General features: G+C 36.5%; 3 protein-coding genes across 3 annotated transcripts; 2 read left to right on the top strand and 1 right to left on the bottom strand.

The window, feature by feature from the left end:
• Positions 1 to 3,196: 3,196 nt before the first annotated feature.
• Positions 3,197 to 9,602, top strand: LOC110698645 (PTI1-like tyrosine-protein kinase At3g15890). Its single transcript, XM_021876124.1, has 4 exons — positions 3,197 to 3,652; positions 5,089 to 5,236; positions 8,033 to 8,295; positions 8,401 to 9,602. Exons 1-4 carry the CDS (start codon positions 3,609 to 3,611, stop codon positions 9,170 to 9,172), a joined length of 1,227 nt encoding a protein of 408 aa, XP_021731816.1. The 5' UTR covers positions 3,197 to 3,608; the 3' UTR covers positions 9,173 to 9,602.
• A 679-nt stretch (positions 9,603 to 10,281) lies between these two features.
• LOC110698644 (pre-mRNA-processing-splicing factor 8A-like) lies at positions 10,282 to 20,141 on the bottom strand. Its single transcript, XM_021876123.1, is given in 13 exon segments — positions 10,282 to 10,708; positions 10,816 to 11,058; positions 11,149 to 11,327; positions 11,330 to 11,426; positions 11,571 to 11,768; positions 11,899 to 12,060; positions 12,190 to 12,663; positions 12,770 to 13,024; positions 13,128 to 17,031; positions 17,134 to 17,617; positions 18,232 to 18,715; positions 18,978 to 19,101; positions 19,867 to 20,141. Coding segments are annotated over 13 exon segments (7,071 nt in total). The 3' UTR covers positions 10,282 to 10,516.
• Positions 20,142 to 24,168: 4,027 nt separating this feature from the next.
• LOC110698643 lies at positions 24,169 to 26,801 on the top strand. Its single transcript, XM_021876122.1, has 5 exons — positions 24,169 to 24,597; positions 25,643 to 25,775; positions 25,865 to 26,085; positions 26,199 to 26,372; positions 26,474 to 26,801. Exons 1-5 carry the CDS (start codon positions 24,409 to 24,411, stop codon positions 26,558 to 26,560), a joined length of 804 nt encoding a protein of 267 aa, XP_021731814.1. The 5' UTR covers positions 24,169 to 24,408; the 3' UTR covers positions 26,561 to 26,801.
• Positions 26,802 to 27,946: the final 1,145 nt, after the last annotated feature.

The following is a 27,946-nucleotide window of genomic DNA, read 5'->3' as shown; positions in this document are numbered from 1 at the left end:
TATAATAATATGATTACTTGAAGTCCATGTTCATAATTTTATAATCAATTAAGAGGAAGATATTAATTTAATTATGGTTCAATTATTATATTAAATATGATTTAACTCTTGGAATTGATTAAATATGATTTAATTTTCTCAAAATAGTCATAAAGAGGACCGATTTTTGCCCTAAATTGATTCGAAATTTTCGAACCCTAACGCTATTTTATTCGAAATTTTCAAACATAATGAGCCATAGAAATCCAATTTTGTGTGCTTGTTTTGCTCAATTTCGTTTTAAATATGTTTCATAATTTTAATTAGATTGATTTGTGCATAAAAATGTTTGTGTATAATCATCAATTTAATTTTAAAATTAAATTGGGATTAATTTTATGAAGAACCCTAATTTTAAAATTGAATAGGGATTTAATTTTAATTTTGAACAGATTTAATATAATTTTACAAAAGTTGTTTTATTAAATTGAAAAAAAAAGGTTTTAAGTGGTCGGCTGCCACGGCTGGGTGGCGCAGCCACGGTGGCTGCCGACCGGTGTCAGTCCAAGAGGGAGGGAAAGGAGGGCAGGCGGTCTGGGGTGGCTGGGCAGCAGCCGTGTAAGCGCTGCACGCTGCTGCCGTGGCTGCCACTGCTGTTGCTCGCTGCTACCCTTGCGACAGTGGCTACTATAAAGCGGCCAGCCACCGTGGCTAGCTTTGGCTAGTTAACCATGGTGGCCAGCAACCCGTGCAGTTTGGCTTTTTAAAAAAAAATGTTTTAAAAATATTTCGAAATAAAATCAGATTTTATTTTGGCAATAAAATCAAATTTTCAATAGTTGTTAAATTTGGTGATTATCCGTAATTAAAGTGGTTAATTTTGAATAAAATTAGTTAGGATATTTTGAGCATATTCCAAAATGATAATAATTTATTTAAATAATGTGATTATCCCATAATTAGATTAGGAATTAATTAATTTTAAAATTATTTGTTTGGCTAGTAATTAGGATAGAATCTCCTAAATTAGTTAGGAAAATCACAGAAAATAAATATGATTTATCCTTCCATATTAAAATAAGATTTGATTCTATCTCATGACATATTTCAATAATATGATATTTTATGGATGGCAATGAATAATATACGATTTTATCTAATTATGATTAAAAATATGAGACATTTTAGAAATCGTGTTGCCTTATTATGAACGATCTTTTAGTTTAGGCAAACATGTTGAGTGATTTATTATATGGCACTTTTATATAATATATGATATTATGTTGCTATATATAGACTAGTATGGCCCATAGATTCTAAATATGATCTGCGCATCGTGACGTATTTTTGTAATCTAGATACGATCTGCGTATCGTTAAGTATTTTTGTAACTTTATTTAAAGTAAATATATTAGTTATTTAAATAGTTTATTCCAAAGAAGCCCATGAAGTGAAGGCCCAAAGGAGCAAGGTGGATGGAGATCCATGAAGGTTCAAGTGGGAGCTTTTCAATTCTAGTTTTCTTAAGACTAAGGGGTCATACTATGTCATGTTTTATTTATACATTAGTAGATCATGCATGTTAGATTTTATTGATGTCTGTGATGATGCGCTAGAGTTCACTAAATAATCACAACATAATAAATCTAGGTCCCGGTAATATTGAGATTGCCTTTTCCAATTAGATACCCAACAACCCTTCAATCGTAAGTGATGGGTTTGCCTCCGCAGGGTGTCACTTGTTATCTTAGGTAATTTGGGGTAGATCACGTTCTACACATTTAATTGGTTGTGCTCAACAAGGTTACCTAAAGCGTTTAGAACCTTGAAGCAAAGGGTAATAATTAAACATGTGATGGTTAATTATTCAACCAAGAGTTACAAGAGTTGTAATCAGTAAAGAGTTTACTCACCTTGAAAATGTAATGCTTGATGGTAGGGCCTCAGTCCGGTTAAGTATTACACAAATAAAGGATCTTGGAATCACTTAATTTAAATGTGACCATTTTATATTGAATAAAGTGCTTTAAAGTAACCTATTTAATTCGTTTATGGTTCTTTAATTTTAATTAAACATAATTATTAAACTTTGCCTTATTGTGTAATAGATGGGTAGCCGTAATAATAATGACAACAATATTTACAACCTTCGACCATTCCTTAAGAAGGATAGGTTGACAGGAGACAACATTTCCAACTGGAAAAGAATGCTGAGACTTTCGAAGGGTCTCTCGGTGGATCCTACATGTCTTTTCTGTCGTTCTGAGGCAGAGACGGCCACTCATCTCTTTCGTGACTGCCCTGTGGTTAGTCAACTCTTGGTGAATGGTCCTTTGGGATTGGATAGTACTCTTCTTTACTTTAAGCCCTTCGCACTCTGGTTTACGGACTCAATTTCAGCCTTTAGACATGATCGGAATTGGGATGGACTAGTGTCCTTTGTCTGTTTCTTCTGGGCCGTCTGGCTTACTCGTAACCACGGTATTTTCAGACAAGCAGTTTGGTCTCTTTCCTCTATTCTCCACCTTTCTGAGGAGTAGATTCTTCGTAGCTCCCAAGCTAGGATCTTTCGAGATCACGTCTCTTCTACACCTCGGCTCCATTCAAGCTCGGTTTCCCCCTCTACGACTTACTGTCTTCGGGGAACTTCTACGGATACCGTGGATTGTTGTGTTGATTTTTGATAGGGCTTGGTGTTCTAGTGACAATAGTGCTGGTGCTGGATGGATCTTTAGGGAGGTTTCTTCGGACCGAGCGTTAGGTGGTACGGTGAGAGCTGGTAGATCTTCATCGGCCCTTCAAGCTGAATTACAGACGTGTTTGTGGGCTCTTAAGTCTGCCATTAGCAAGGGTTTCCATCGTCTTCTCCTTTATTCGGATTGTTTGGTTCTGGTTTCTCAGCTTTCTCGGGATTCGATGAAAGATATCAGTTGTGTGTGGCTTTTTCAGGAAATTCAGGACTGTCTACCTCAATTTTCAGTCTGTCGCATTCAGAAAGTTCCTCGAAATTGGATCGCCCCTGCACATTGGCTGGCTACTAGGGCTCGTCGTTGACAGCTTCTTTTTTTGGAATTTTAAGTTTAGTTGTTAATTTGTTTGTTAGTGATCTTTGTCATAAAAAAATAAAAAAATAAAAATTGAAAGTTGTCATTCTTGGCAACGTATATTAGTATAACACCAAGTCACCAACAACAGCGCAAAAGGAAAGAGAGACAAAAATTAAACAAATAAACAAAATAATTAAAATAAACATTCATTTAAATTCGAATCCAAATTACTTTTTTTCTGTAAAAAACAAAAAAAAATTCCTCTTTCTTCTCCACTTCCAGCTTAATAGCTGCCTGCAAGTCGTTAGAGAGAGAAAGAGGTACAGAATTGCTTCTAAGAGAAGATTTTGTCTTTTCACAGAAAAAAAATAAATAAATAAATAACCCAGAAAAAGTAAATTTCCACTACTATATACTTGAAAATTTATTTTCTGGGTTTTTTGCGTGTAGTGTCAAATGGGTATCAATTTCTTTTCTGCGTTTCTTTAATTTTTGTGAAGAAAAATTCATTCTTTTTGTGGGATAATATTTAAAAAAAAAAAAAAATTGAGAGTAAAATTTTAAGAGGACAGAAAAAGGGATATGGCGTTGGGGTCTATATTTTGCTGCGGCAAGGTTTTCGATCGGTATGTTTCTATTTATTTATTTATTTATTTATTTTTATGTATGTTAATGCTTTTTTCAGTTTTAATTTTGGAAATTTAGCTAAAAATGGTACGAAATTATTGGTGTTATTTGCAAAATGATATGAAATGAGCTCTTTTTATGTTACTGTATAATTTAGTTTATCAATAATCAAGACTTTGAATTACATGAAATGAAATTAATTAATATGTTATATGTTTGTGCTCTGGCAATTATTTAACCATGTACTATTAAATGTAGCTAAATTGATGTAGCAATTACTTAACTGTTCCAAATGATGGTCTTGTTAAGTTAATGTTTTTTTAAGCTCAATTTGCAAGTAATTATTGTTACAGAGACTAATTATTGTAATAATTGTCTTCAGAGATTAATTATTATTTGTAGATGAATTCATTTATATTTTGTCAAATTGTTAAAATACTCTAGAAAATTGTACAAAATTATATGGGTTATAATTTTAGTTTGTGACAAAGCTTGTTTAATTAGTCTGTTGTTGGTCTATTCAATGAAAGAGGTTTGTACTTGACAACTTGTTGCCCCTGTGCTCCATTTTGTTAAATAGTAGTGGTTTTTGGGATGTTTGAGTGATTTTTGGTTAAATATATGGAATTTGGTGTGATAAAGATGATACAAATAAAAACAGGATGCTTAGTTCATATTCGTAAGAGCGAAAAATTCCACTCGCTCTTAACGAAAGAATGGGGGGTTTGTGGGATGTTTGGGAAAATAGTGGGGTGGTAGTGAGTGGGTGGATGAACCAGGAGTTTCTCTACATAAAAGATCATTTTATTGAAAATTATTTTTTGCATATGAAGTGAAGTATGAACATGTCAATATGATCTTAAGTGTGTGTGTATTGTGTAATGAATCGACCTAAGAGGAGGGGATGAGAAGTATTTTAGGTGGTGTATAATAAATTAATAAGTACGTTAGGATCAGCTAGAAGTTGCTCTAATAATAAGAGAAGATTAGGGAGAGATCATTATGATGATTGCTGATGAGAGTTCTCATTTAGGTTTATTTTTAAATTTGGGAGAGTGCAAGCCTCTCGAATGCGGCTTGTGCTTATCTGTTACTTGTTCACATTTCCAGTTCTTCAATCATAATCACCATATTTTCGCATTGAATCAACATCACTAAATCTATCCAGCTATGTGAGTTCATACCAGTATGCGTGGGATGATATTTGAGCTTAAGATGTTCTGTAGAAGCTTCTTCCCCTTCTGTGTGTATATAGTTAAAGTCTGGTAGGTAGTAATTTAACTTCTCTTTTTTCTCTAACTTGTCTGCTTAGGATCAATATGGTTTCTTGCTTTCTTCTCCTCCCCTTCGAAAATGTATTATCCAAAAACACTTGTTCTTGTTTTCTGCTTGCAATGGCGTTGAATGTTAAATGTTGGTCTAAAAACTTTTGCAGGAAAAAGAAGGAAGAAAATAAGGCAGCATGGAGGATATTTTCTTTAAAGGAATTGCATGCAGCTACAAACAATTTTAACTATGATAATAAACTTGGAGAGGGTGGATTTGGAAGTGTATACTGGGGTCAGCTATGGGATGGTTCGCAGGTAATGCAGGGCTTTGCTAGTTTGCTCTTATTCTCCTTTGCTGAGAATGCAAGTGGGATGTTTTGAGTTGAATTTGTGGTAGTCTATCTACTAGTATTACTTATCTGCTACAGCATGCTGTTATATTGGCATATAAGTTTAAATATTCAGAGTTGTCAGTCTTGTTTTTGAAATTCCTAGCTAGCACCCGGTTGTACTAACGCCTTACTTGCTTTGGTGTTTCAATTTAGAAGTCTGTCTTGTGAGTTTATTTATAAACTTAAAATATGCTTGTATAAGCCATGTTATATAAAGCCTTACTGACCAACCCCTGTTACTGCTACAGCATCATTCAACATATTGTTAGTGATTGACCTGATTGTATTTTGTATTATGGGTGATGGAAGGGGATTAGTAGGAAAGGTGGAAAATAAAAAACCTATGTGTGTGAAAACTGTCATATTGCTTTTATATTTGAAAAGCATACAGCTAAAAGTCCTAAGATTGAAAAAGTTGCATGCTGGCTTTTTAACTGGAGAATTAATGGTTGACAGTTTCAATTGGCATGTTGGATCAGTGCATTTTCTTGTGATTTTTCCATTAAAACAAGAAGGGCCTGGTCTTGTGATGCTCAGTCTGGGCTGCGGGAAAACGTTTTCATGATTCTATGCATATAAAGTGTCGCAAACTCTATGTTTCTTCCCTTGAGTAAATATAGTCACCCAAAGTTCTCTCTTTCTTCTTCCCTAGTCCTTCAGACTCTTTACTTGTATGAAATCAGGTGTTTGAAATGAGTTTCTGGGTTAAATGTGTAGACAGTGGGTTAGTTCAATGGTTTGGGAATTTGTGGACGGAAGAACCATAAAGTTATTCTAAGCAACACCACCTCATCTTTAGTGAAATGTTTTGGGAAAAATGGAAGGGTATGCTTCTCTGTGCTTCTTCACTAGGATGCTGCAGAGTTATTCAGAAGAACACAAAAGTCTTTCACTTCTTCCTATAAAATATTTTCAACAAATCACACTAATTTTCAATTTTCTCAAGCCCATCCAAAAGCTATTGTACTCCACTTGCCATTTATTATTATTTTTTTCACTTTTTGATCAGTTGATGTAAGCATTTTGCTTGCTCTTACTTACAGATTCACTTATCTGGTTATTTGAGCTCAATGGGAGTGCAGAATATGGTTCACATTTTTGGTGAAAATTATAGTTATAAAAGGAAGCTTTTAAAGAAATATGTCTTGCAAGTGTGCTAGATTGAGATTTGATTGATGGAATTAATTTCTGCGTTATCAAACATGAATAAGCCCCATGGCTAGTCAGAGAGAAAAATAGAGTACTACCTTGTAAGTGATGAAAATCTTTGGGATGATTACTTGTGCACAACCTTACCCTAGAGAAGGCTAATGAACTGTTGTGTATGTTTAGGGGATGATTTACTCTGCGTAGGTTGATTGAATGCAGAAAACCTTCCTTGAGAAACTTGAATTGTAGGCCGGAAGATATGAGAACTTGTTCCACATTGGAAAAATGGGACAAGTGCCTAGTGCTCTATGCTCTTGGAATACAAATATGGTTTTTGCAAAACTTAGTCCCCTTTTGTCGTTGGGCCTACGCCGTAGTATCAAATTTGCTAGCCATTTTACTGTGTCTCTTAATGAAGTAGATACAGTCATCCCATTCTTTCTATGTGAGTCAAGTCACCCGATCTTCTAATTGCATAGTTTGGATTTTGGTAATAATTCTACAGTGTTGCCTAAATGACCATGAATTTGTTTTGGGCCCATAACTAATAGGCTAGCAGGCATGGCAGTGTGTCAGAATAGGTAAATAATGGAAGATGGTCGGTTGGAGACCTGTACTGTTTCATATGATGCTGTCACTAGTCTGTGATATTACTCTAGAATTGGAATTCAAACTTCTCCTGTGCAGAAAGCAGTATGTAGTGTAGCTTTTTCGTTGAGTCAAAGTTCTTTATGAATTAGGAACTTATGATGTTCTGACAATAGTATTGTTTAGCAATCATGCTAACTTGAGGACCTACTGTGGTGGCTGATGGATGTTCTGTTGATAATGTGGCCTGATGTGTCATTCCAACCTGAAGATGCAGGTATTGGAATGACTGACTGAAGCCCGAACTTTGATTCCACTTAGAAAAATAAAATCATCTTCACTGAGTTATTGAAGCTTGATATGAGAAAAATGAAGTCATGCTATTAAAATTAAAACAGATATATTGCAATTACTTGCTCATGTTGTCAGACATGAGCTAAAATTGACGAGTTGCTTCAATGCCACTTTTTTACTCTTCTTATTATCTATGATCGCTGCAACCTAGTATAGTTGTTTTTAAATATTTTTGGATGCTGCAGTTGTTTTATTACATCAATATTGGGATCTCTTTTCAGATTCCAGGCATGGATTTCAGAGAGTTGTGTTTATAGTTTATACATAACACATTTATGTTTGTACTCCCTCTGTCCTAAAGATATTGTCCACCTTTTATTTTTATTTATTTATTTATTTATTTATTAATTTAGTTTTCCCTGTTTATTGTCCTCTTTGGTTAGTGGGTGCATTTTTTATCCAATCATATACTTCGTATATTTTTCTTCTATACTATCGATTAGATTCAATTTAATATTTATACTCAACATTTTATAACAGCTAACATGGACTATTCTTGGGATGAATGGAGACTTCTTATTTACTTGGCGGCTTGTATTTAGTTGTTGGTTCTGCTGCCTGTTCTTTTGTCCTCATTTCTCAGTATAGTGTAATTACAATATTACTGAGTGATGATTGTTGTTTGCAGATTGCGGTTAAAAGGTTGAAAGTTTGGAGTGATAAAGCAGAATTGGAGTTTGTTGTTGAGATTGAAGTTTTAGCACGAATACGCCATAAAAATTTGCTAACTCTGCGTGGCTATTGTGCTGAAGGACAAGAGCGACTCATTGTGTATGATTTTATGTCTAATTCAAGCTTATTATCCCATTTGCACGGACAGCATTCTGCAGAATGTCTTATTGATTGGAAAAGAAGGATGAACATTGCCATTGGATCTGCAGAGGCAATTGTGTATGTCACTTGATCGTTTATTCAAACTAATGTCTCTTGTCCTATTCTGTCCTCCTTTCCCCTGATTTCCTCTCTTTAAAAAACCTCACGCTTGGCTTATTGCAGATACTTGCACAATCATGCAACACCACATATAATCCATAGAGACATTAAAACTAGCAATGTTTTGCTAGACTCTGATTTTCAGGCAAAAGTTGCTGATTTTGGGTTTGCCAAATTTATTCCGGATGGTGCAACGCATGTAACCACAAGGGTGAAGGGCACACTTGGATACTTAGCCCCTGAATATGCCATGTTAGGGAAGGCATCAGAGAGTTGCGATGTATATAGCTATGGAATTTTGCTGCTGGAAATTGCAAGTGGCAGAAGAGCTCTTCAGAAACTGAACTTGACATCAAATCGCTCAATCACTGACTGGGCTCTTCCATTGGCCCGTGAGGGGAATTTCAGAGAACTAGCAGACCCGAAACTGAATGGAAATTTTGTTAAAGATGAGCTGAAAAGATTAATCGTGGTTGCTCTCGTGTGTGCTCAGAAAAAGCCCGAGAGAAGACCAACAATGCTCGAGGTGGTGGAGCTTTTGAAGGGAGAAGCCAAAGATAAATTAGCCAATCTAGAAAACAAGCTGTTTAAGAGTTGGCGATCTGCTGATGATAAAGATGAGATCAGAGAAGATAAGGCAGACTCTATATCAGAGAAGAAAGACGATACTCCTAAACCTGAATCTAAAGTCGCAGAAACTGTACAAGAGGACAAAGATGTTGATTCTAAATCAGAATTTAAAGTTGCAGAGTCTATATCAGAGGAGAAAGATGATACTCCAAAACTGGAATATAAAATATCTGATTCTGGATCCGAAAGTGCACAGGAGCGCTGAGGGAACGTTTAGAGTGAGTATACATGGCGTCATGTCCTTAAAAGTTCGTGTTTAACTGTCTACAATGTTGAATATGGCTCTCTTGACAGGAAGTAGTAGCACAACTTCTGGTTGCTAGTTTAGTAGGTTTACTCTGGGTTGATATATTGATGCTCTAGATATGCTTGTGCCAGATCTTTGTTCTGGTTTATTACTTTTATTGTACGGGTTTGCCTAATGCATTTTCCTTCATCCTTCTCGGGCTTTCCTTTCTTCTTTTCTTTCGTGTGCTGGAGTTTTCAACACTAATCCTGCGTGTTTGTCTTTGGGGTGAGATAGAATCTTTGAGTCTAACTGTATATGAGCTTTGTTACTATTTTTCTGAGTTGTAAATTTTGGTTTTTGCTTACTGTTTCTCAACTATGGTATGAATGTGTCTTTGAATGTCCAATTTGTGATTTGCATTTGCTCACTTTGCTTACTTTTTCTCAACTTTGCTCACTTTATTTATTCCAGCAAAACGTCTCATACTTCCTCTGTTTTTTTAAGTTGCATCACTTTGCCGTGATAGGTGGTTAGGTTGGTGGGGGTGGTTTTTTATTTAATTTTAGGTGTTTGGTGGTTCAAGGGAGGGGGTTCAGGCATGCCGCCGTCGCTGGCACTGGGGTTAGGGGTCTGGGTGACCGGAGGTGGTGGGAGTGGGGGTCAGGGCGGCGGGGAAGGCTTGGGCTGGTGGTGGTTTTTAAATAATTAATTTTATTTATTTTTTCTTTTAAAAAAAATTTAACTTTTTTTAAAATTTATTTTATTTTATTTATATTTTTTTGACAAATTACAGGACGACATGTGTCAAGTAACTTGTTATAATAAGTTACATGACCGATTAGGACCCTTTTTGAGCAAATTGATATCAAAGGGGATTATTTAAAAATAACCCAAAGGTGAAATTATTTTTAACAAACGTTCTAAAGGTAGGATTATTCCGCGCAATTTTTCCTAAATTTTATTTGTTTTCCAACTGAACTCCGATAGTACCGTAGTAGTACTCTATTTTTCGGTATGTAATATACCTGATCGCCCAATTTCACTAGTTGCTAAAAGATTGTTGTTTAGACTTTATAGTCTTTTAATTTGGGAAAATTTCACCTAATTTCCCATACAAACATAAAGGCAATAAACCAAATTCAAAATTTTCCGTATTCATTTATGTACAGCTACTATAACCAGTCACGAAGTACTACACTTGCTGTATTTTACATGTATTCAACAAAACGATACAAGCCTGAAGGGCTAATTCTAGAAAAAAAGGTGTCAAATCAAATGGTGAACTAACTCATACTAACTCTGGAGGGTAAATGCGAAGAATTAAGTAAAGGTGTCCTCTCTGTCTCCTTCTGCAATATCAGCATCCTCCATGTTGCTGAACTCTAAGTAGTGTGTAGGGCGATGCTCTTCATGGTAATACTCTTTAGGAGTCCCAAGCTTGACTCCGTATTTCATGCTAGGGGTGTGCTTAACCCCCATGAAATTATAGTTCCAAGGACCACTATCAGGAGTCTGAAAAAGAATAATTCAAAGAATAAGCACCATAAAAATATTCTAACAGGAATTTAATTATCATAATCTGCTTATAAAAAGATTTTACAAACTTATCAAGAGCTTACCATATAGAAGCCAAGGAACCGATCACTTAGCAGCATCTGAACCTTCTCGTAATGAGTAGGTAGATAGCCATGGGGATTGCTGCCATTATCTTTATTTGCACGTCCCCACTCATATCCTGACGGGGTGAGCTTGTAGGCAGTCAGTGAACAAGAACCAGGAGTAAAACTGCAAGTAAGAATGATGCACTTCTCCCCGTCCCACTGCTTGTTGCTCTCCAAAATACGAGCATGACTAGTTACATCCTGCATTTGAAAATTGGTCAGGTTAAAGATGAAGTGGGAATTTTAAAAATATAACGTCACATGGGATGAAACCTAAGAATATTAGAGTACCTGAGGTGATAGCTGAGGAAGTTCGTTTGGCTGTGTATGCATCCACCCCAAAGGTTCCAAGTCATTCAAGAAATCATGCTCAGGCAACTGGGAAGGAAGATTGACCTGTTGATGAGTTCCCCATTGTGGTGGCATTGCAATGCAACGAATTTCTTTGACCTGAGGATTATCTGGGGGCTTACACCGTACAAGTAACCTGCAATCTGAGTCCTCAAATCTGCTATGCATATGAACTTCTTCAGAATGTTCTTTGGCATGATATATGTATATCCCGTTTCCTGTTTTGAAAAAAATACAAGGTTCGTCAACACAGATCTCATCAAAGAATAGCAAATCCACGTGCAAATGTGCAAGCACAGTTTGAAAGAAAGAAGCATATATCTTTATTGGCTGAAAGATGGATAAGGAAAAAGGACACTAACCTTTATATCCTCCGAGTTTACATAAATATGATTCACACGCAGATAGAGATTTGTTGCAGATATTGCTCTGACACGCCAATCAGTCTTAGAGCTAAATGCTGCCTGCTCATAAGGACTTGTGGTGGTGACAATTAATTCCTCACCATGCACATTCGAAGTCTTCGTTGTAACTGCTGTCAATTGACTAGAGGCCTTTGCCTGGAGAATGAATCAGGGAAGGGGCACATTAGCAAAATGTTAAAGAAAAATTATCAAGTAGAAATGATAGGAGGGGAGGGTCAGGCAGATTTTAATGGAAACCACACAGAACAAAACCAAGTATACTTGCCTGCTTCTCAATCTCAGCAATCTGCTGTCTCTGTTGAGACGGAGGGGTAATTTCAGCCCCAAGGATGATATCACGTATTTCAGACTGCGTCAATGCCGAGGTGTTCACATTGTTCTTCTTGGCATAGTCAGAAAGTATGAGATCTCTCAAAGCAACTTCAACCTACATAAAATGACAAATTGAACTTAGTTGCATGTTAACTTGAGCTACTGCATACAACTCATATTGAACAAACTGTGACAATTTGCAAGCTCTTTCCTAGACACAAAAGGCAATAATCTAGCAAATTACCTTCATCCATTGATCATCGGTGAGGGAAGGCCAAATATGATGAGGTTCAGTGACCACAGTCCTGTCTGGCTTCAGCAACATCTTGGCCTTCTCATTGTTGACATGAAGTGCCCGGAGTATGAGGATAAGCCGAGAGAATGCAGTATATGAAGAAATGCTTTTCAACCAGTCATCATATATGTTGAACAGAACCATTTGTGGCTCTGTAGCCTTCAAGATGAGATCACCAAATTTCTCAATTTTTAAGCAGGCCTGGAAAGGAAGTTGCAGTTCACTTCCTTTGATAACTATATTTGGAAAATCAAGCAAATGGACCTCCAAAGGATCCAACATTCCTTTACGAGTCACAATAATCTGTTTTGGTTGTTCTTCAACAGGTAAAGACCGGACAAGGGCCGCAACTTCTTCAGCTGTTTTCCACTTGGCCAGCTGACCTAGACGCTTCTGTCCAGCCCACACACTAGTGTGAATAACCTGCCAAGAGATCAACAGTGTCAAAATCTCAGATGCAAGAAAAAGGCAAGGCGAAGTAAAGCCAAGTGATGTAAATATAATTAATAATCACAGGCCCGGGTCTTACCTTCAAAAACAGCTGTCCAGTCCGGGGATTAAATATGAATATAGCACCGTTGATGGGTTTTGTGGTAAGATTTCCTTCAAATGTTTTATGAATCGTCACACGATAGACATTAGTATCATCAACAAACCATATAATCTGATTACTGAATATCTCCCCATAATTCTGGGAAGACAGATAAGGCTCAGTAGGTTCAGAAGAGTACAGCTGAAGACCCTTCCTTATACGCTCTCTCAGGACATAAAGTGCAGGATTTGACTGCACACAAAAAAATACATATATCATCAGACAATTCTTAAAAGGTTCACAATTCAATCAGTAAATGATAATATACAAAATAAAAATTATAGCAAGTGCAAACCTTCATGATCTTGTTCATAGCTTGTGCAATCAGAGGTTTGGAACCAGGGAACCAATTGCCAAAAGCCGAATGCAAGTTGTAAGCCAAATCAAGAGCAATCATAACTCCCATGGGCGATGGATAAATGGACATGTTATCAGTTGTGTAGTCCAGGAACTTTGCTCGGGTGTACCGCTCAATATCATGAGAGTCATAATCACCCCAACGAAGCTGCACATCCACCCAGTATTTGTTGCTTGCCTTCTGGTCAAACACATCTTTTGTCTCTGCCACCAAACTCGGTTTCGACATCGGCCACCTATGAGCAGCAAACAGAAGAATATCTGCACAACTACTGTTCATTTTATAACTTTTTCTGGGATGGATTGTCTCCTTTTGAACCGTCTCAATTTCTAAAGCATCCAGCTCCTGATCCAGAACTTGACAAAGATCCATGACAACACTTTCATGGATCTTCTGCCATAAATGTGCACGGAATATCTGAATTAAAGATATCTTCAAAGTTGGAATCTTTCCATGCATGAAAATTCCAGTCAGATCAAGCTGAACTTGAAAACCCACATAGACATTAGCACGATTAATTGTAGGAGACCACCAGAGTGTAAATCTACGATTAGGAATCTGGTTCAAACCAGATCGTTGCGCATTAGTCAGCTTCTTATATTTCATGGACTCCTCAAAACCAGATGCCTTCTCCCAGAAGAGACCCTCCCATGTTGGAAAGTATGTTCCCTTGAACAGAGTATGCTCCAGAATACCTTCCACTCCCCCTAGAGCCTGAATGACATCAGTTCTGTAATTGTTCAAGTTCCAAAGTTTTCCATCGTGCCTCTGATGCGTCCACCAGAAAGGATTTTGCTTCAAAACCTGATATTGCTTGAAATCAGTACGAACTCTCCAACCTTTATCATATGCTAAAGTATGACGATCCTTCTGAAACAAGGTATTTATTCGAGGTATACCACGATCCCAAGAATCTTCCAGATCCTCCAGGGTTAAACGCCGATTCTGCGACTGTGCTTCTTGCCTCTTCAATGCATACTCAGCCCAAACACGCTGTGAATCAATGAACTCGCTCTCCCACGGCTGTATGTATCGGTAGAGATTCGGAATCAGCTGGTCCTCTTCATGGCTCATACCACTTCTGAAGTGGGTCACACCCACATCAGTTTGTCTACTGTAACGGAGGTCACTCTGTGGAATCAAAATGTGACCCATTGACAGCATTCCAAGCCCTCCAATTTCCTTCGGAGTGTAGAAGATGACAGGAGGAAACCTGCTAGGCATTTTGGAGTTTAATCCAATCTTAATACGAGTTTGGATTTTGTTCTCACACTTCACCAGCAAGTCTAAGAGCTCTTGTGTATGCACAGTTGCCTCACGGAAGTAAGTCATGAGACCAATAAGGGCAGTGTTCCATTTGTTGACTATTTTCGTGAAAGTCGTAGAACCAGAAGACATAAGAATTTGCCGCACCCGATTCTCAAAGACTTTCATATGTTCATCATCAACCCTTAAGAAAGCAACAGCAGTTCGCTCTTTGGTCTGCTCATTTTGCAAGTTCCAAACCCCATCTTTGGTGTTACTAAAAGCTTCTTGTGTCATTCTTATCTTAGGCATTATCCGAACCTCAAATCCACACATGCTGAATAGCAGATTGGGGTTGTCCTTGCTGTAGACCGAGACAAAACTATTCTCCCATTCTAAGGTAGTGATACTCCGTGGTAGACGATTTTTCATGTCCCAGAATACACTTCGACCCAAGTTAACATCATGTTTCATGAGCCTCATGCGAGCATCTCTGGGCCAGCACTTTTTGTTGTTGTATCCAACCATATTCTCATTATTGGGGTCAGGATGCTCAGTAAGGTACCGCTGGATCAGATCTCGGGCCTCTTCATGAGTAAAGCGGAATAATATATGCACCTTATCAATATAACGAGAATACAGCCGAATAGGATGCCTGGTTTCAACCTTTGTATCCCAAAAGGTCATGAACTCATTAGGCATTTGTGGTGGACCAGCAATTTCACTACCTCTGGTCAAACCCAGAAGAAGAAGATCAAGCACAAGGCCATAGTACTGTACGACGAATGAGGCAAACTGAAGACCCCGTATCAGCCCATAAGAGTTGGTGTGACTCATATCCTTGTAAGACAAAACCACATTATTCTTTGCAGTAACATAATCAGCAATATTGTGATCCAGAATCAACCGCAGAAGTCTGTTGAGCATTGTCAAATCAATCTTCTCAAAGAACTTCTCAAATTTGGTCTGCAACATCACCACACATTGTCCATCACTTGTATCCCATATACCTTGCAGGTTATTAATTCCTTGGCACCACTTATACACCAAGAGAGGAGGTGGCTCAGTATCAGCAGGCTTCACCCAATTTGGGAACAAGTGCCTCTTGTCCCCCTCATACCACAGATATTGATCAAGATAAGCATCTGTAATTTTTTCAAGTGGCTCAATCTCATACACAGGAATGAGATAGCTATATAGATCCATAAATTCAATACCAACTTCTTTAAAAGCTCGCTGTGTGAGCAAGTGACGTTTAATTCTAGATAATGCCTCATGTGGGTTATCATAAGCCTGCTCAATCAGACCTAATTCTTCTCTTTGCTGTTGATTTAATCTAACAGCAACACTGTATGATTCCTTCAACCTCTCCAAGGCAAGGATAAGAAGCTTGGTGTCATGCTTATATGACAAGGGTGGGAACGGAATTGGGGAGAACTTCCTTGACTCTAGCCAATGCACAGTGGTAGTGTAGATAGCCACAGCTTCTTCAGGTGTAACATATGGCCCATCCTTCAGATAATTGTGCTGGCGTTCCTGCTCTGCTTTTAACCACAAACGAGTCAACCTCCCAAGATTCTTACGACAAACTGTTTTATCCACTGTGGCTCCTCTTCTGATACGTTCACGGTTATAATGGGCAACATTAGTCCACCAATCCGCTTTCGCTTTCACATAACGCAGGATCATATTTTCAATGGGAACCGGCAATCCTGGAACCTTCCAGGGGATATTTGCTTTCCAACAACGCCAAGCTTCACTGAGATGTTGCAAGATGGTTCTCGCCTTATTTTGCTTAATACCCTCTGGCATAGCATCAAGGACATCATGCATGACAGCAGCTCGAAGCTCTAAGTCAAAGTGACTTTCAACACGTTGCTTGGTAACTGTCTTCGCCACTCCTTTAGAATGCCGACCTTCAAATTGTCTAGCAAGTAGATTACCCAACCACCTCTCCAGCAACGGCACTATACCACGAAGGAAGAAGAGCCAGACCCTCCACATTGGTGCCCAGAAGCCACATCCAGGTCCCTTCCCAACCGGCCCAGTGTTAAAACGGTAATAAATTAAATGCTTCAGATCCTTGCACATTCTAATCTGCCTCATGAGCCTATATTTATAACGATACATTCCAGTCAACTGTCCAACATGTGAAAATATGTATTGCAGGCCATCAGCAAGTTGAAAAGCATCCACATTACCCAAACGGAACTGGACATTGGCATCAACCACAAGCTTCGTCAAACGGAGAATTTCACGACACAAATGAAACGCATTACCAAATCGCGACTTCTTACGCTCCTTGGTAGTAAGTGTCTTAACTGGCTTCAGATTGAAATTATAATCCAGATGCAGATAATTCAGATTTTTCCTGTGGATAAGCAAGTTTAGCATGTTGTACCCTTGCCTGCAGACCTGGAGGCCAACTTCAACCCAATCCAGTTCAGTACTCTGGAAAAACTTAGTCGCTGCAAGAGATCTGAAAAGATGTTTCTTCTTCTGAGCTTTTGGTGGCCTGTGATGCAACTCGTTCAGCACAAAACATTTCAACAACTTCTGATAGCTGACTCGAACCTTCACAGGATATGAAGGAGGGCTGCATAAGACAAAATTTCTTAGGATTGAGAATTCAATACAAAGGACATACATTAGTAAGCAAAAGAAACTGGAGAAAAAACAGATTTGAAGGCTCTCTTACCAATGCTCCTTGTACCACTCTGAAACCAGTGGTATATCTTCAGCACGTCGAGTGCGACCAGACCTCATATTGAACGGTCGTGGAGCACACAACAGTGAGATTCCAGCTGCCGTTGTGTCAGTGTACAATTGAGTGTCACCAAGCAATGGTTCAACACCTTCAGGCAGCTCAAAATCATCATCATCCTCTTCATAAACTTTTTTATCACGTCGGTCTTTATGAGACGAGGTAATAGGATGAATCAGTGGATCATAATAAAATGCTGGAAGATCAGGATCCTCAGATTTTATATACATCACCATTGGAGTGTGGTATACACAAAGCCTGACTTTCCTAGGCCTATTATTGTACAGATGTGGAAATGCAATCCGGTACTCTGTTCGAAGAGGTGACCGGATAATGAGTTTGTTGATGTCATTGAACTCATTCCAGTCCTCATCTCCTTTCTCCATGTCACGATACAACGGCTCAAACTTTGGGCCTCCTACAATTGTTTATAAGCAAACTCATTACAAACAATACATTAACTATTGACACTTTTATGACAAAAGCACATGCAGTAAAACAACGAACATCAGTCCAAGAGAAAAGTGGTGCAATGCAAGAATAAAGTTGTGTACAGGACATGCCAACATTACTACATGACTTCGAGCAAGAGTTCAAACATGCTGCAAAAGGCATTGCATGAAGTCAAATTGGAATTCCCTAACCCCCTTAACGAACTTTAAGGCAAACATGGACCTGAGCTGTTGAACATTGCTCAGTAATAAACTTAACGGCCAATATAACACCACCAACCCCATCCCGTCAAGCCCTCCACCGAGCAAAAAATTATTGGGCCTTACAAATTCTCAAAACATTTCTCATTGGTTTATCCAAAACTTATCAAAGGCTATTAGCCTAAAAAGGCTAGAATATATTCCACCAGAATTAGTATCTTACCAAATTACCTATAGCATATGGGATCAAGAAAAGTCTAATACAGCAAAATTACAGACACAAACTACTAAAATCAAAGACAACTTAAAAAAAAAAAAAAAAAAAAAAAAAAAAAAAAAGAAAAGAAAAGAAAAAAGGTAGCGGATAGCTATGACATACCAGGTATGCACATGTTCAGTGCCTTTGCAGTGAAAAATGATTCCATGTCAAACAAATAAAAGTAATTCCTGTCAACCATGTCAGAGAGCAATTGCCCAGCAAACCTATAAAGAGTTGCCATAATTGGCAGTGAAAGATGCCATCTTCTATAACTTGGCCCATTGATAAGCTTAGTCTTCACAAGAGGTTTATGGTCATAGAACCATGTATACACAGCAGAATCTTCTTCTTCATCTAATTCTAGTTGGATTGGTTCCAGTGGATCCACATCTAAAACATTATCAGCATAATCCAACGGAGGCTCCTCATCATCAAAAGGGGGAAACCTCATTCGTTTAAAATGCCGGCGATCTCTCTTTTCTCTTCTCATCATAATCCACATTGTACCCCACTGAGCCAAATAGATTGGTTCAACCACCCATGGTATTTCATTTACAAATGTGATGGCTCCAGTTATATGGTACAGAACTTTGACATCACGAACCTAAAGACAAATAAATAAAGGGTCAATGTCAAACATATCCCATTCATTTTCAAAGATCAAACGTGTTTTTGCTTCAAGAGAAGCTCCCATCACATTCACTATAAATCATTGGGCCCTCATTATAAAGTTCGCACATTATAGCTAGTGTATAAAGTACTTTACATATTTCTTACTATTCATTCAACCAACTAATGGCCATAAATTCCCTTTATTGAAAAGATGAATAAGCTAAAAAAATGGCTGTAAAAATCAAAAAAATTACCTGTTCCCAAGGCATTGGCATGTTCTCGAGAAGCTTGTAGACAGCATGGGGAACAAACTTCAAAGCACCAAGGTACACACGTTTATCATGGCGGAATTTCTTAGAAGACATATCACCATGATCTCTGAAACAAGGGAGCAAAACCTTTATTTTAGCAAATACTAAAAAAACGAGAATCCTAGAGAAACGAACAAAATTCAACAACAACAACAAAAAACTGATGACCATTATAAGATTATTTTCCCACACCTAATATAATTTCCCTCTCCCACCTCATTGAGACTGCAAATGAGCCAATGTTTTACTGTAAAAGCTATAAAGATCCATGGTTTGTTTATGAAAAAAATAAAAATTAAGCTTTTTAAGCAAACAAGCAGAGCTCTGAACCCAATGCTTCTGTGCTCCACTGAGTTACATTACTCGTATTTAGCATAAAAAGTAACATGATGTGCATATTCTTACATTAGTAAAATTTTAAAAGCAATATTACTCTTCACTATGCCAATTTTAATTTCAAATAAATTATTAATAAAACTTCCAAGTAGAGCATACTCAGCCAATATTTGTACAACCTAAAAATCATCAAGTTTTGCAAATGAACAAATCTGAGCTTATGAAATTCATAGCTCAGCTAAAACTCTACTCAACTCGAAATCAATTAATCAAGCGTGCCACTACTAAGTTAAACTCGACTCGATTGCAGCACAACACCTCCAATCCACAAGATCTCAGCACTTCCCAAACCCAACAATACCATTTCCATCTTAAGTACATCCATGTAATCATAATCACCAATTCACCATACAAATTCAAACACAAACTACAACCAAAATCTAAACAATCGAAATCACTATAAATTCGAAACAAGCGTAACCAATTAACCACTCACCGAATAATCTTCCGAACATGCTCAGGTGGCATATCCTCCTTCTGCGTCTCAACAAACCCGAACTTCCGCTTATCGCCATACCGCTTCGAATTAAGCTGCATCCACTTCCTCGCCTTCTCTTCCAGCCTCGCCTCAGCTTCCTCCGCCGATTCCTGCTGCTGAGGCTGCTGCTGCGGCGGCTGCAGCACTGTATACGACGGTTGCATCGCCGGCGGCGGTGGAATCGAAGTTCCCGGCGCCGGCGGTGGCGCCATGGGATTGTTCCCGTTCCACATCGCAAACGCAAAAACCCTAAACCCTCAGCAGATGCAAATTTAAAAACCCTAAGAGAGAGAAAATTACAAAGATTGATAAATTGGGGGTGAAATTAGAGAGATAAATTGAGGATGATTTGAGTTAGGGTTTATATTGAGAAATATGGAGAATTAGAGGGAAGATTTTTTTTGCTTTTTTTTTTTTTTTCCCCTCTCGGGGAGAGAAATTAAGTAAACAGGAGGAGAGTGAGGGAAGTGGAGAATATAATAAGGAGAGTGAAAGGCGGTAGAATGAGCAAGAAACCGACCTTTGTGTGTGTTCGAGAAATGGCGTTGATTTGGGCTACGGGGGATGGGTTGGGCCGAGGATGGTCATGAGTGTCACGATTAGAGTTACACTGTATAACACGATTTGGCCTGCGATGATGAATGAATTGATTCAACTCATTCAAGTGATGATGTATTATTTTATACAATTGATCCATATGTGCACAATAAATTAATACAGACCATTATATGATACGACCTGAATTAATTGGGCATGACTTTAACTAATTGTAGACCCAAGTTGAGAGCTTTAGCTCGTGATTCATTAAAACTCATATTTTGGTCTCGAGGCTAGGGTACGGTGTGCATTGATAAGCATCTACAAGTATTTGAAAATTGAAATGTGTGTGATGTGAACTCGAGGATTATGAACATAGAGTTCATGTACTTTATGCCATCACAGCATGGTATTGATTACATGGTATTATAATTGGTGAAGAATGATAATTTGTTGATGTTGCCATGTTAATATTGTACAAAGCTTGACAGCTATAAATTATGTCACAGCTAGAGCTGAGCAAAATTATCTGAAAGTCCGAATTTCCGATCCGTATTTGATTCGAAAATTATGGATAACCGATCCGAAATCAATTTCGGATATCCGATCCGATTTCCGGAAAAATACCCGAAGCCAGCAAACCTTAAATACTTGCAAAGGCCCAAATACCCCCAAAGGCCCAAATAACTAAACCCGCAAACCCTAACTCATTCCCTCAAAATATAACTCCTAACCCACCGCCCCTCTCTCTCTTTCTCTCTCTATCTATCTTCTCTCTCCTCTTTGTCGTCTTCACCATCCCCTTCATCCTCACCGCCCCCTTCAATATCTTTTCTCTCCTCTCTCTTCTCTTTCATGCTTCATTCTTCTCCTCCTTCAATATCTGTAATCCCACCGCACCACCTGACCGCCCGGCTTCCTCCTTCGATTCTCACGGCTGGTTCACCAACGGTCCTCGCAATGCCCTCCTCCAACCACCGTCATCAACAACTGCAACCATACGCATCATCGCTAGCTCGACCTTCGGACTCGCAACACCAACGATGGCTTTTCTTCGCAATGACAATTAAATTTTCTTTGTTTTGTTTTTTTGTGACAATTAGTTTACAAATTTGTGTCAAATTTATTTGTTTTGTACTTGGGTTTGTGTAAAATTTCTTTTCTTGTAATTTGCAAAAATTATTTGTTGGATATTTTTTAAATTCTAGTCTATTTAATATTTTTCTTATTCAAGTAGCAATGAATTAATTTTTTTAGTGAATTGACGTAGTATTAATTTTCTTGCTCAAGTTCAATTCAGCGAATATATCAATGCCTTTAAAAAAAAATTAATTCTGCCATTAAATAAGGTCGGATATTGTATATCCGAGCTATCCGATCCGAAAAGTTTTGGATCAGATATGGATATCAGGTATGGGAATTTTCAGATATTCGATCCATGTTCACCCCTAGTCACAACTTGCACTCATGTTTTGACAATAAATTTGAATCAAAATTGTGAACGATATTGCAAATTATAAACAACTTTTATGAAATGGGAAGAAAGGGTTGTAAGAAAGTGCAAAACTACTAAGTGAGCAATGAAATACACCGCAACCATGCAAAAATTCAACTTGGATGTCTAACATTAAACATGGTATTTTGTTACACGATTGCAAGTCAAATACAAAGTATAAATTAATAACATTATTAATAACCCTAGGGTGTTGATTTGCAAATGATAAGTGGTTTGGTGTGTATCCTTCAGCTACATCTTTGCAACTCCAATGAAGAAACTTAGGTGCAATATAACATTTGTTTCATGTCTCCATTTGTATATGTTTCTAACTTTGTTGGATTTTCACTTGACTTATTTTTGGATCCTACTTGAGAAATAGAAAAATTAACTAAACTATTTGTCTTATTTTTGAAACCCTAACACCATGCTATACTCCATAAGGTCAGAATTAAAAGGATAAAAATCATAATTTTATAGGATAAGTGAAGCCCAAAAATAAATAGAAAATAAAAAAAGACAATGGAACCTTGAGAAGAGGAAACTTAGGAAGAAAAACTATGTTGGAATATTTGCTTCAAATTGTTAGTGGTTACTTCAATCCTAATGTATAGGATTTTTTTTTTGTTGGTGCTGCAGCCATAATGTATAGGAATATGATATACGACGTAATTAGTTTGGGTTAGTGGAGTCATAAAAATAGTGGATTTATATTAGGCATGATCTAATAATCGTGGGATCATATTATGTAGTTTTAACTTAGTTTTGCACTATATATGTGTTGCGATGTATTATGTACATTTTTCAATGGATTGAATACAAGTTTATAATATTTTTCCCTCTCTCTCATCTATTCTATATTATTATTTGTAATTTCAACAAACTATCTTCATTTTAGAATGTCCCAAAATGGGTTTTCCCTCTTTAAATATTGTTTATTAGATATTAGACATGTGCAATTTTTCTGATGATAAGTTAAGGAGCTTATTATCTTGTGGCATGGTAAACTGGTAATGAACTAATGATATAGAAACTTACGTAAAGAAGAATGTTTTTGGTATTTCTATTCATTAAACTTGACTTTATATAGAGCCAATATATTAGTTAGAGACGGAAAAAATACCGTGTTAGTTATCAATTCTAATTTAACATAAGTAATTTAAGTTTTAATCTATGTTAAAGTGAACAAAAACCAAATAATGTTGAAATATTATTACTATATGTTACGGTTTCAACAACACATTTTCATATTTATTTTCATTGCTATTTAATGTTAATATATGAATCAATCAATAATATAATACTAAAAGCGAATCTGACATGACACTTGTCATGTTCTGATTGAAAAATTTCCCGCCACTTTCACTTTTTTTTTTCATGCATATTAATTTATATATCCTATAATATCTAACTTTCAATTTGGCAACAATATTCTAAGTATATTGTATATGCAATGAAAATATTTTAACATATCTTTCATATATTTTATAATAGGTATTTTCTATAATAAACAAACATATATTACGTATATAAAGTAATATTATTAGAATAATGTTTTACTCCCGTACTCCGTATCATTTGACATCGTATTTTTTTCCTTTGATTTTTTTTTTGTTCCAACCATGATTAACACTTTAACTTTTATTATATATTTGTTGATTTATTTATAATAATAACACTACAACTCAATAACTACAAATATAAATAAAAATAAAAAAAAACCTTAATCATTAATTGTCACAAAAAATAAATCACTTAAATTTGTATAGAATACTTGTGCCAGTCAAAGTATGCTATAAAGTATTGTGTCGGTCAAAACATGCCAACAAAATTGGGACATATGACGTATATAAGTACATTGCACGGGTTATAAATAACATTAAATTTCATCCTTGTATAAAATCCTATAATCATGAAATTTACATTTTAAAAAAATGTTTAATGATCAATACGAGTAACTTTTGATATCAATATAACATAAAATTCAAGTTATTTTTTTTAAAAAAAAAGAAATTCAAGTATTTGTTTAAATTAAAAATATAACTTTTTTAAAAAATTATTGTTAAATTAACATAGTAAGGTAGTGTAGATAAAGAGATAAAGCAGAAAGGAAATAATTAAAAAAGAAAAAACACAATTACCGCACAATTACTCGTTTGGATTGGCCGATCCACCAAGCCAACACCTTGACCACATTATATAAAGCCCTCAAACCAGCAACAAGAAACCAGAAATTCCTCCTTGTCTCTCTCTCAAAACCCCCAATTTCAGAAAAATCCCCAATTCAAAACCCTAACTTACACAACCTATATCCCTTTTCCTAATTTGAATTCCGATCCTTCAAATTTCGTCTTGTTTTCTAATCGACGTTGGATTCGGAGAAATTGGGGATTCGATTAAACTTCTGGGGTCGTTTTGAGACTCAGAGGATTTCTCTGAGATCGGAAAGAATCGAGAAGCATCTTAAGATGTCTGCAATTGTGTGTGGAAAGAGATCTTTTTTTGAAGAACAAACTTCCACCACACCTGTATCTAAGAAGCTTCGTTGTTCGTCTTCTTCCCCTGTTCGATTCTCGCCATTTTCGCCTCCGTCTCCACCGCCGAGGAGCTCTCTGCTTGATAAGCTTAGGGAAACCTTCCCTCGTATGGACCATCAGGTAATATAGATTTTTTCTTTTTTAATTTCTTGCTTTCAATTGATTGAGATTGTAGTGTTTTGAAATAATTTTATTGCAATTGTAGGATCTTTGTTTTCTGTCGGAATTAGTAGTGTTGTTTTGATAGAATGGATTCAACCCGAGGCCTGGAGAGGCCGAGACTTTAACTAATTAAGCTAGTTGACATCGGTATGACCACAAGTGCTTAATCTTGTTAGCCATTGATGCTTACTTAGTATTGATTTATAGTATTGGGTCAATTTACAATTTCACAGACAATAGTAGTGCTGAATTAATCAATGAATTTTCACTCAAAGTATGATTCAAATCCCTTGTAGTTCCTATGGGAACATAAATATGTATTGGAATTAATTGATTAAGACATTCTTTTAGACAGAAAATGTAATTATATTGTCTAATTTTTATTGTTACAGTTTGGTCCTCCTGTGTCTCATTAGATTTATGAGTCAAAATATTAAATTTTGCCGGATTTTAGCTAATACCTATACCCTGTCCTCCCGATTCACTAAATAACAGGCCACATTTGATTTGGGTCATTGAAAAGGAATTTAGCTAAATCACTCTCCATTATAAACTGTCTTTATCTCACCAAAGTATCCATGGTACAACCAATGCTATATTTTGCCCAGATGCTTATTTAAAGACTCCTTGAATGAGCAAACACACAAAAAAATTAGCCTTGGTTAACAGTAGAATTTGCCTGATGTAAGGGTTTTATGTTTCTTTTAAATTTTAATTAGGGTATCATTATAGTAATATGGGAAAGTTTAAATCTCATCTTTCTTAACATTAGAAGGTGGCTGATTAGGTTTGGGAGCTGGGGTCGCATAATTATGGCCAAATGTTGCGCTTATATTGTATGTTGTGCGTAATGCTGTATTATTGTTTATTTGCGTCGTCTATGTTTATGTTATTTACTGGGTATTAGTAGTTTCTGGGAGCTAGTTTTTTACACACTCTGCATTTTGTTGCTTAGCCTTCATCCACTCATATTGTTTAATCTTTGCCTTTCTTTGGTGATCAGACTCTAGAAAGAGCTCTGGATGAATGTGGTGATGACATAGATGCTGCAATTAAAAGACTGCATGAGTTATGTTTAGGATCCTCTGAGGAAAATCCGGGGTCTGTGAATCATGAGGAAGCACATGTGGAACAAGGTGTGTTTTTATCCATTCTCTTAGTATGGTGCTGAAGTTTGTTATCTGTCCAAATAGAGAATATCTATAACACGTCTTTTGTTTTGCAGGTGGTTTTTCTGCTCAGCAACAAGCTGTTCCTACTGCTGATTCTTCTGCCCAGAACAACCTCCCAACAGATGGTGCTCAATGGGTGGAATTATTTCTTAGAGAGACGGTGGGTGCAACTACTGTAGATGACTTACGATCCCGTATTGTTAAGGTGTTGGAAGTTCTAGAGAAATCAATAAGGGATAGTGCAACTGCTGAGGCTACAGAGAATTATCAGAAGGTATAATATAATACTCCTTCAGTATAGTGTTAGATAAATTAATTTATTCTGTTTTGCTTTTCTGCAGAATGAATTATCTTAGTCTTACATATATTGGGTGATCCTTTATGTAGGAAAATATGATGCTGAAGCAGCAAATTCAGGCACTTATGAATGATAATGGTATCCTTAAACGTGGTATTCAAATTCAGCATGAGCGACAAAAGGAGTATGATGATAAGAACCAAGAAGTGCAGCAACTGAAGCAGCTTCTTCCACAATATCAGGAGCAGTTGAGGAGACTCGAGGTCTGTTATCACCCCTATTCTTATTTCAGATTTTGATGTGTTTAGAGGCCATGCTACAAAGACTTTTTGCCAACTAACTGTGTTTTTCCATGTGCTTGCAGATTACTAATTATACGCTGAGTATGCATCTTAAGCAAGCTCAACAAAGCAGTTCTATTCCTGGACAATTTCATCGAGATGCCTTTTAAGTTAAAGATGTAATATCTGTAGTATGAATAGGTTAAGTGCTCAGCCAATTACCTATGTAAGGCCTTGTTTAGAATTTTAGAAGCCCTAAGCTAAAATTTGGAGGGCCATAATATGTTATTCTTTATTTTATTCTTCTAAATTTATGGTCGAGTTGATCAGATGCAATGATAAATTTATTTGGCATCTTACAACTGATGATTTAATGAAAGAAAAAAAAAAATACTTTGTGTATTGATAGAACGGGATGTGTACAATCTTTTTGTGGCTGCAAGGAAGAGTTGAGCAATTTAATTCTTTATGAACAAGGTGAAGATAAAAGTTTTAAACACAAGTTCCTATGAACTAAACCTTCTTGCTGAAGTTAATTAAGATGCAAGGAAGCCAAAATGGGGCAAAAAGAGAACAACATGCAATAAAATGATTCTGTTGATATAAATAGCAAGTTGATAGGGTAAGCTAAACAATTAGATTCTTGTAAATTTTGCCTTTGGACTTTGATACCAAGTCCAGCTTTTTGTCATTTCCTTTTCCAAAAGTTTTTGCGATTGAGGTTTACTAGGTTAGTTATCGTGCCATGCATAGTAATTTTTGATAATCATTATTAAACTATCGTTATAATTAAGTTTTTATAAACAAAAAAAAAACCTAAAAGTTTAATGATGTAGAAAATGATTTAATACGTATTTTAAGTAATTATATTGTCAAAGTATAAGATTAGGGAATTATTTTTGTATAAGATTTCTTTCTTTAATAGAATTTTATTCAGAAAAAAAAAGGACTCACCAGGTGATAACACGAGTTATTGCGCAGCATAGGATTGTAAATCTTGTTGCTTAAGCAAATACGGAGTAATTTACCATCTCGGATCATGTTTTATTAGAATTTAGGACATGCCTTTTTTAGGATTATGTTTCATGAGCCACTCTTAGGACAATCGGACTTGAGTTTTGTTTTTGAGAAACTCTCTTATATTCTTTTTTTTTTTTGAGGAAATTATATTCTTTTATTTTGTGGAAATGTATGTTGTTAAAATAATCGAAACTAAATAGAGTTGAGAATGCTATCAATTTAGTACTGTAGGTTTTATTTCAAGTATCCAACATAACCCAATTTAATTCATACACAATCGCGCCATATGATCAACAACAAAAAAAGTAACGAATTTGGTGTTTTGTACTCCCTTTGTCCCTTAATATTTACCCTATTTCCCTTTTTAGTTCGTCTCTTTGAGTTTGTCCATACTATTTTTAATTGTGAAAAGCACAACTTTACTTTCACACGTCACAACCATTGCATTTAACCCCACCACTTATCTCTCTCGTCAACTCTTTTAACCAAAAATTTAAAAAATGACTTCATCCTTTTGGAGCAAATAAAAAGGAACA

The sequence above is a fragment of the Chenopodium quinoa genome, unplaced genomic scaffold, assembly GCF_001683475.1.
Source record: "Chenopodium quinoa cultivar QQ74 unplaced genomic scaffold, ASM168347v1, whole genome shotgun sequence".
NCBI classification, from domain to species: Eukaryota; Viridiplantae; Streptophyta; class Magnoliopsida; order Caryophyllales; family Amaranthaceae; genus Chenopodium; species Chenopodium quinoa.
The sequence above is the reverse complement of the archived record's forward strand: the minus strand, read 5'-3'. Positions and strand labels throughout refer to the sequence as shown.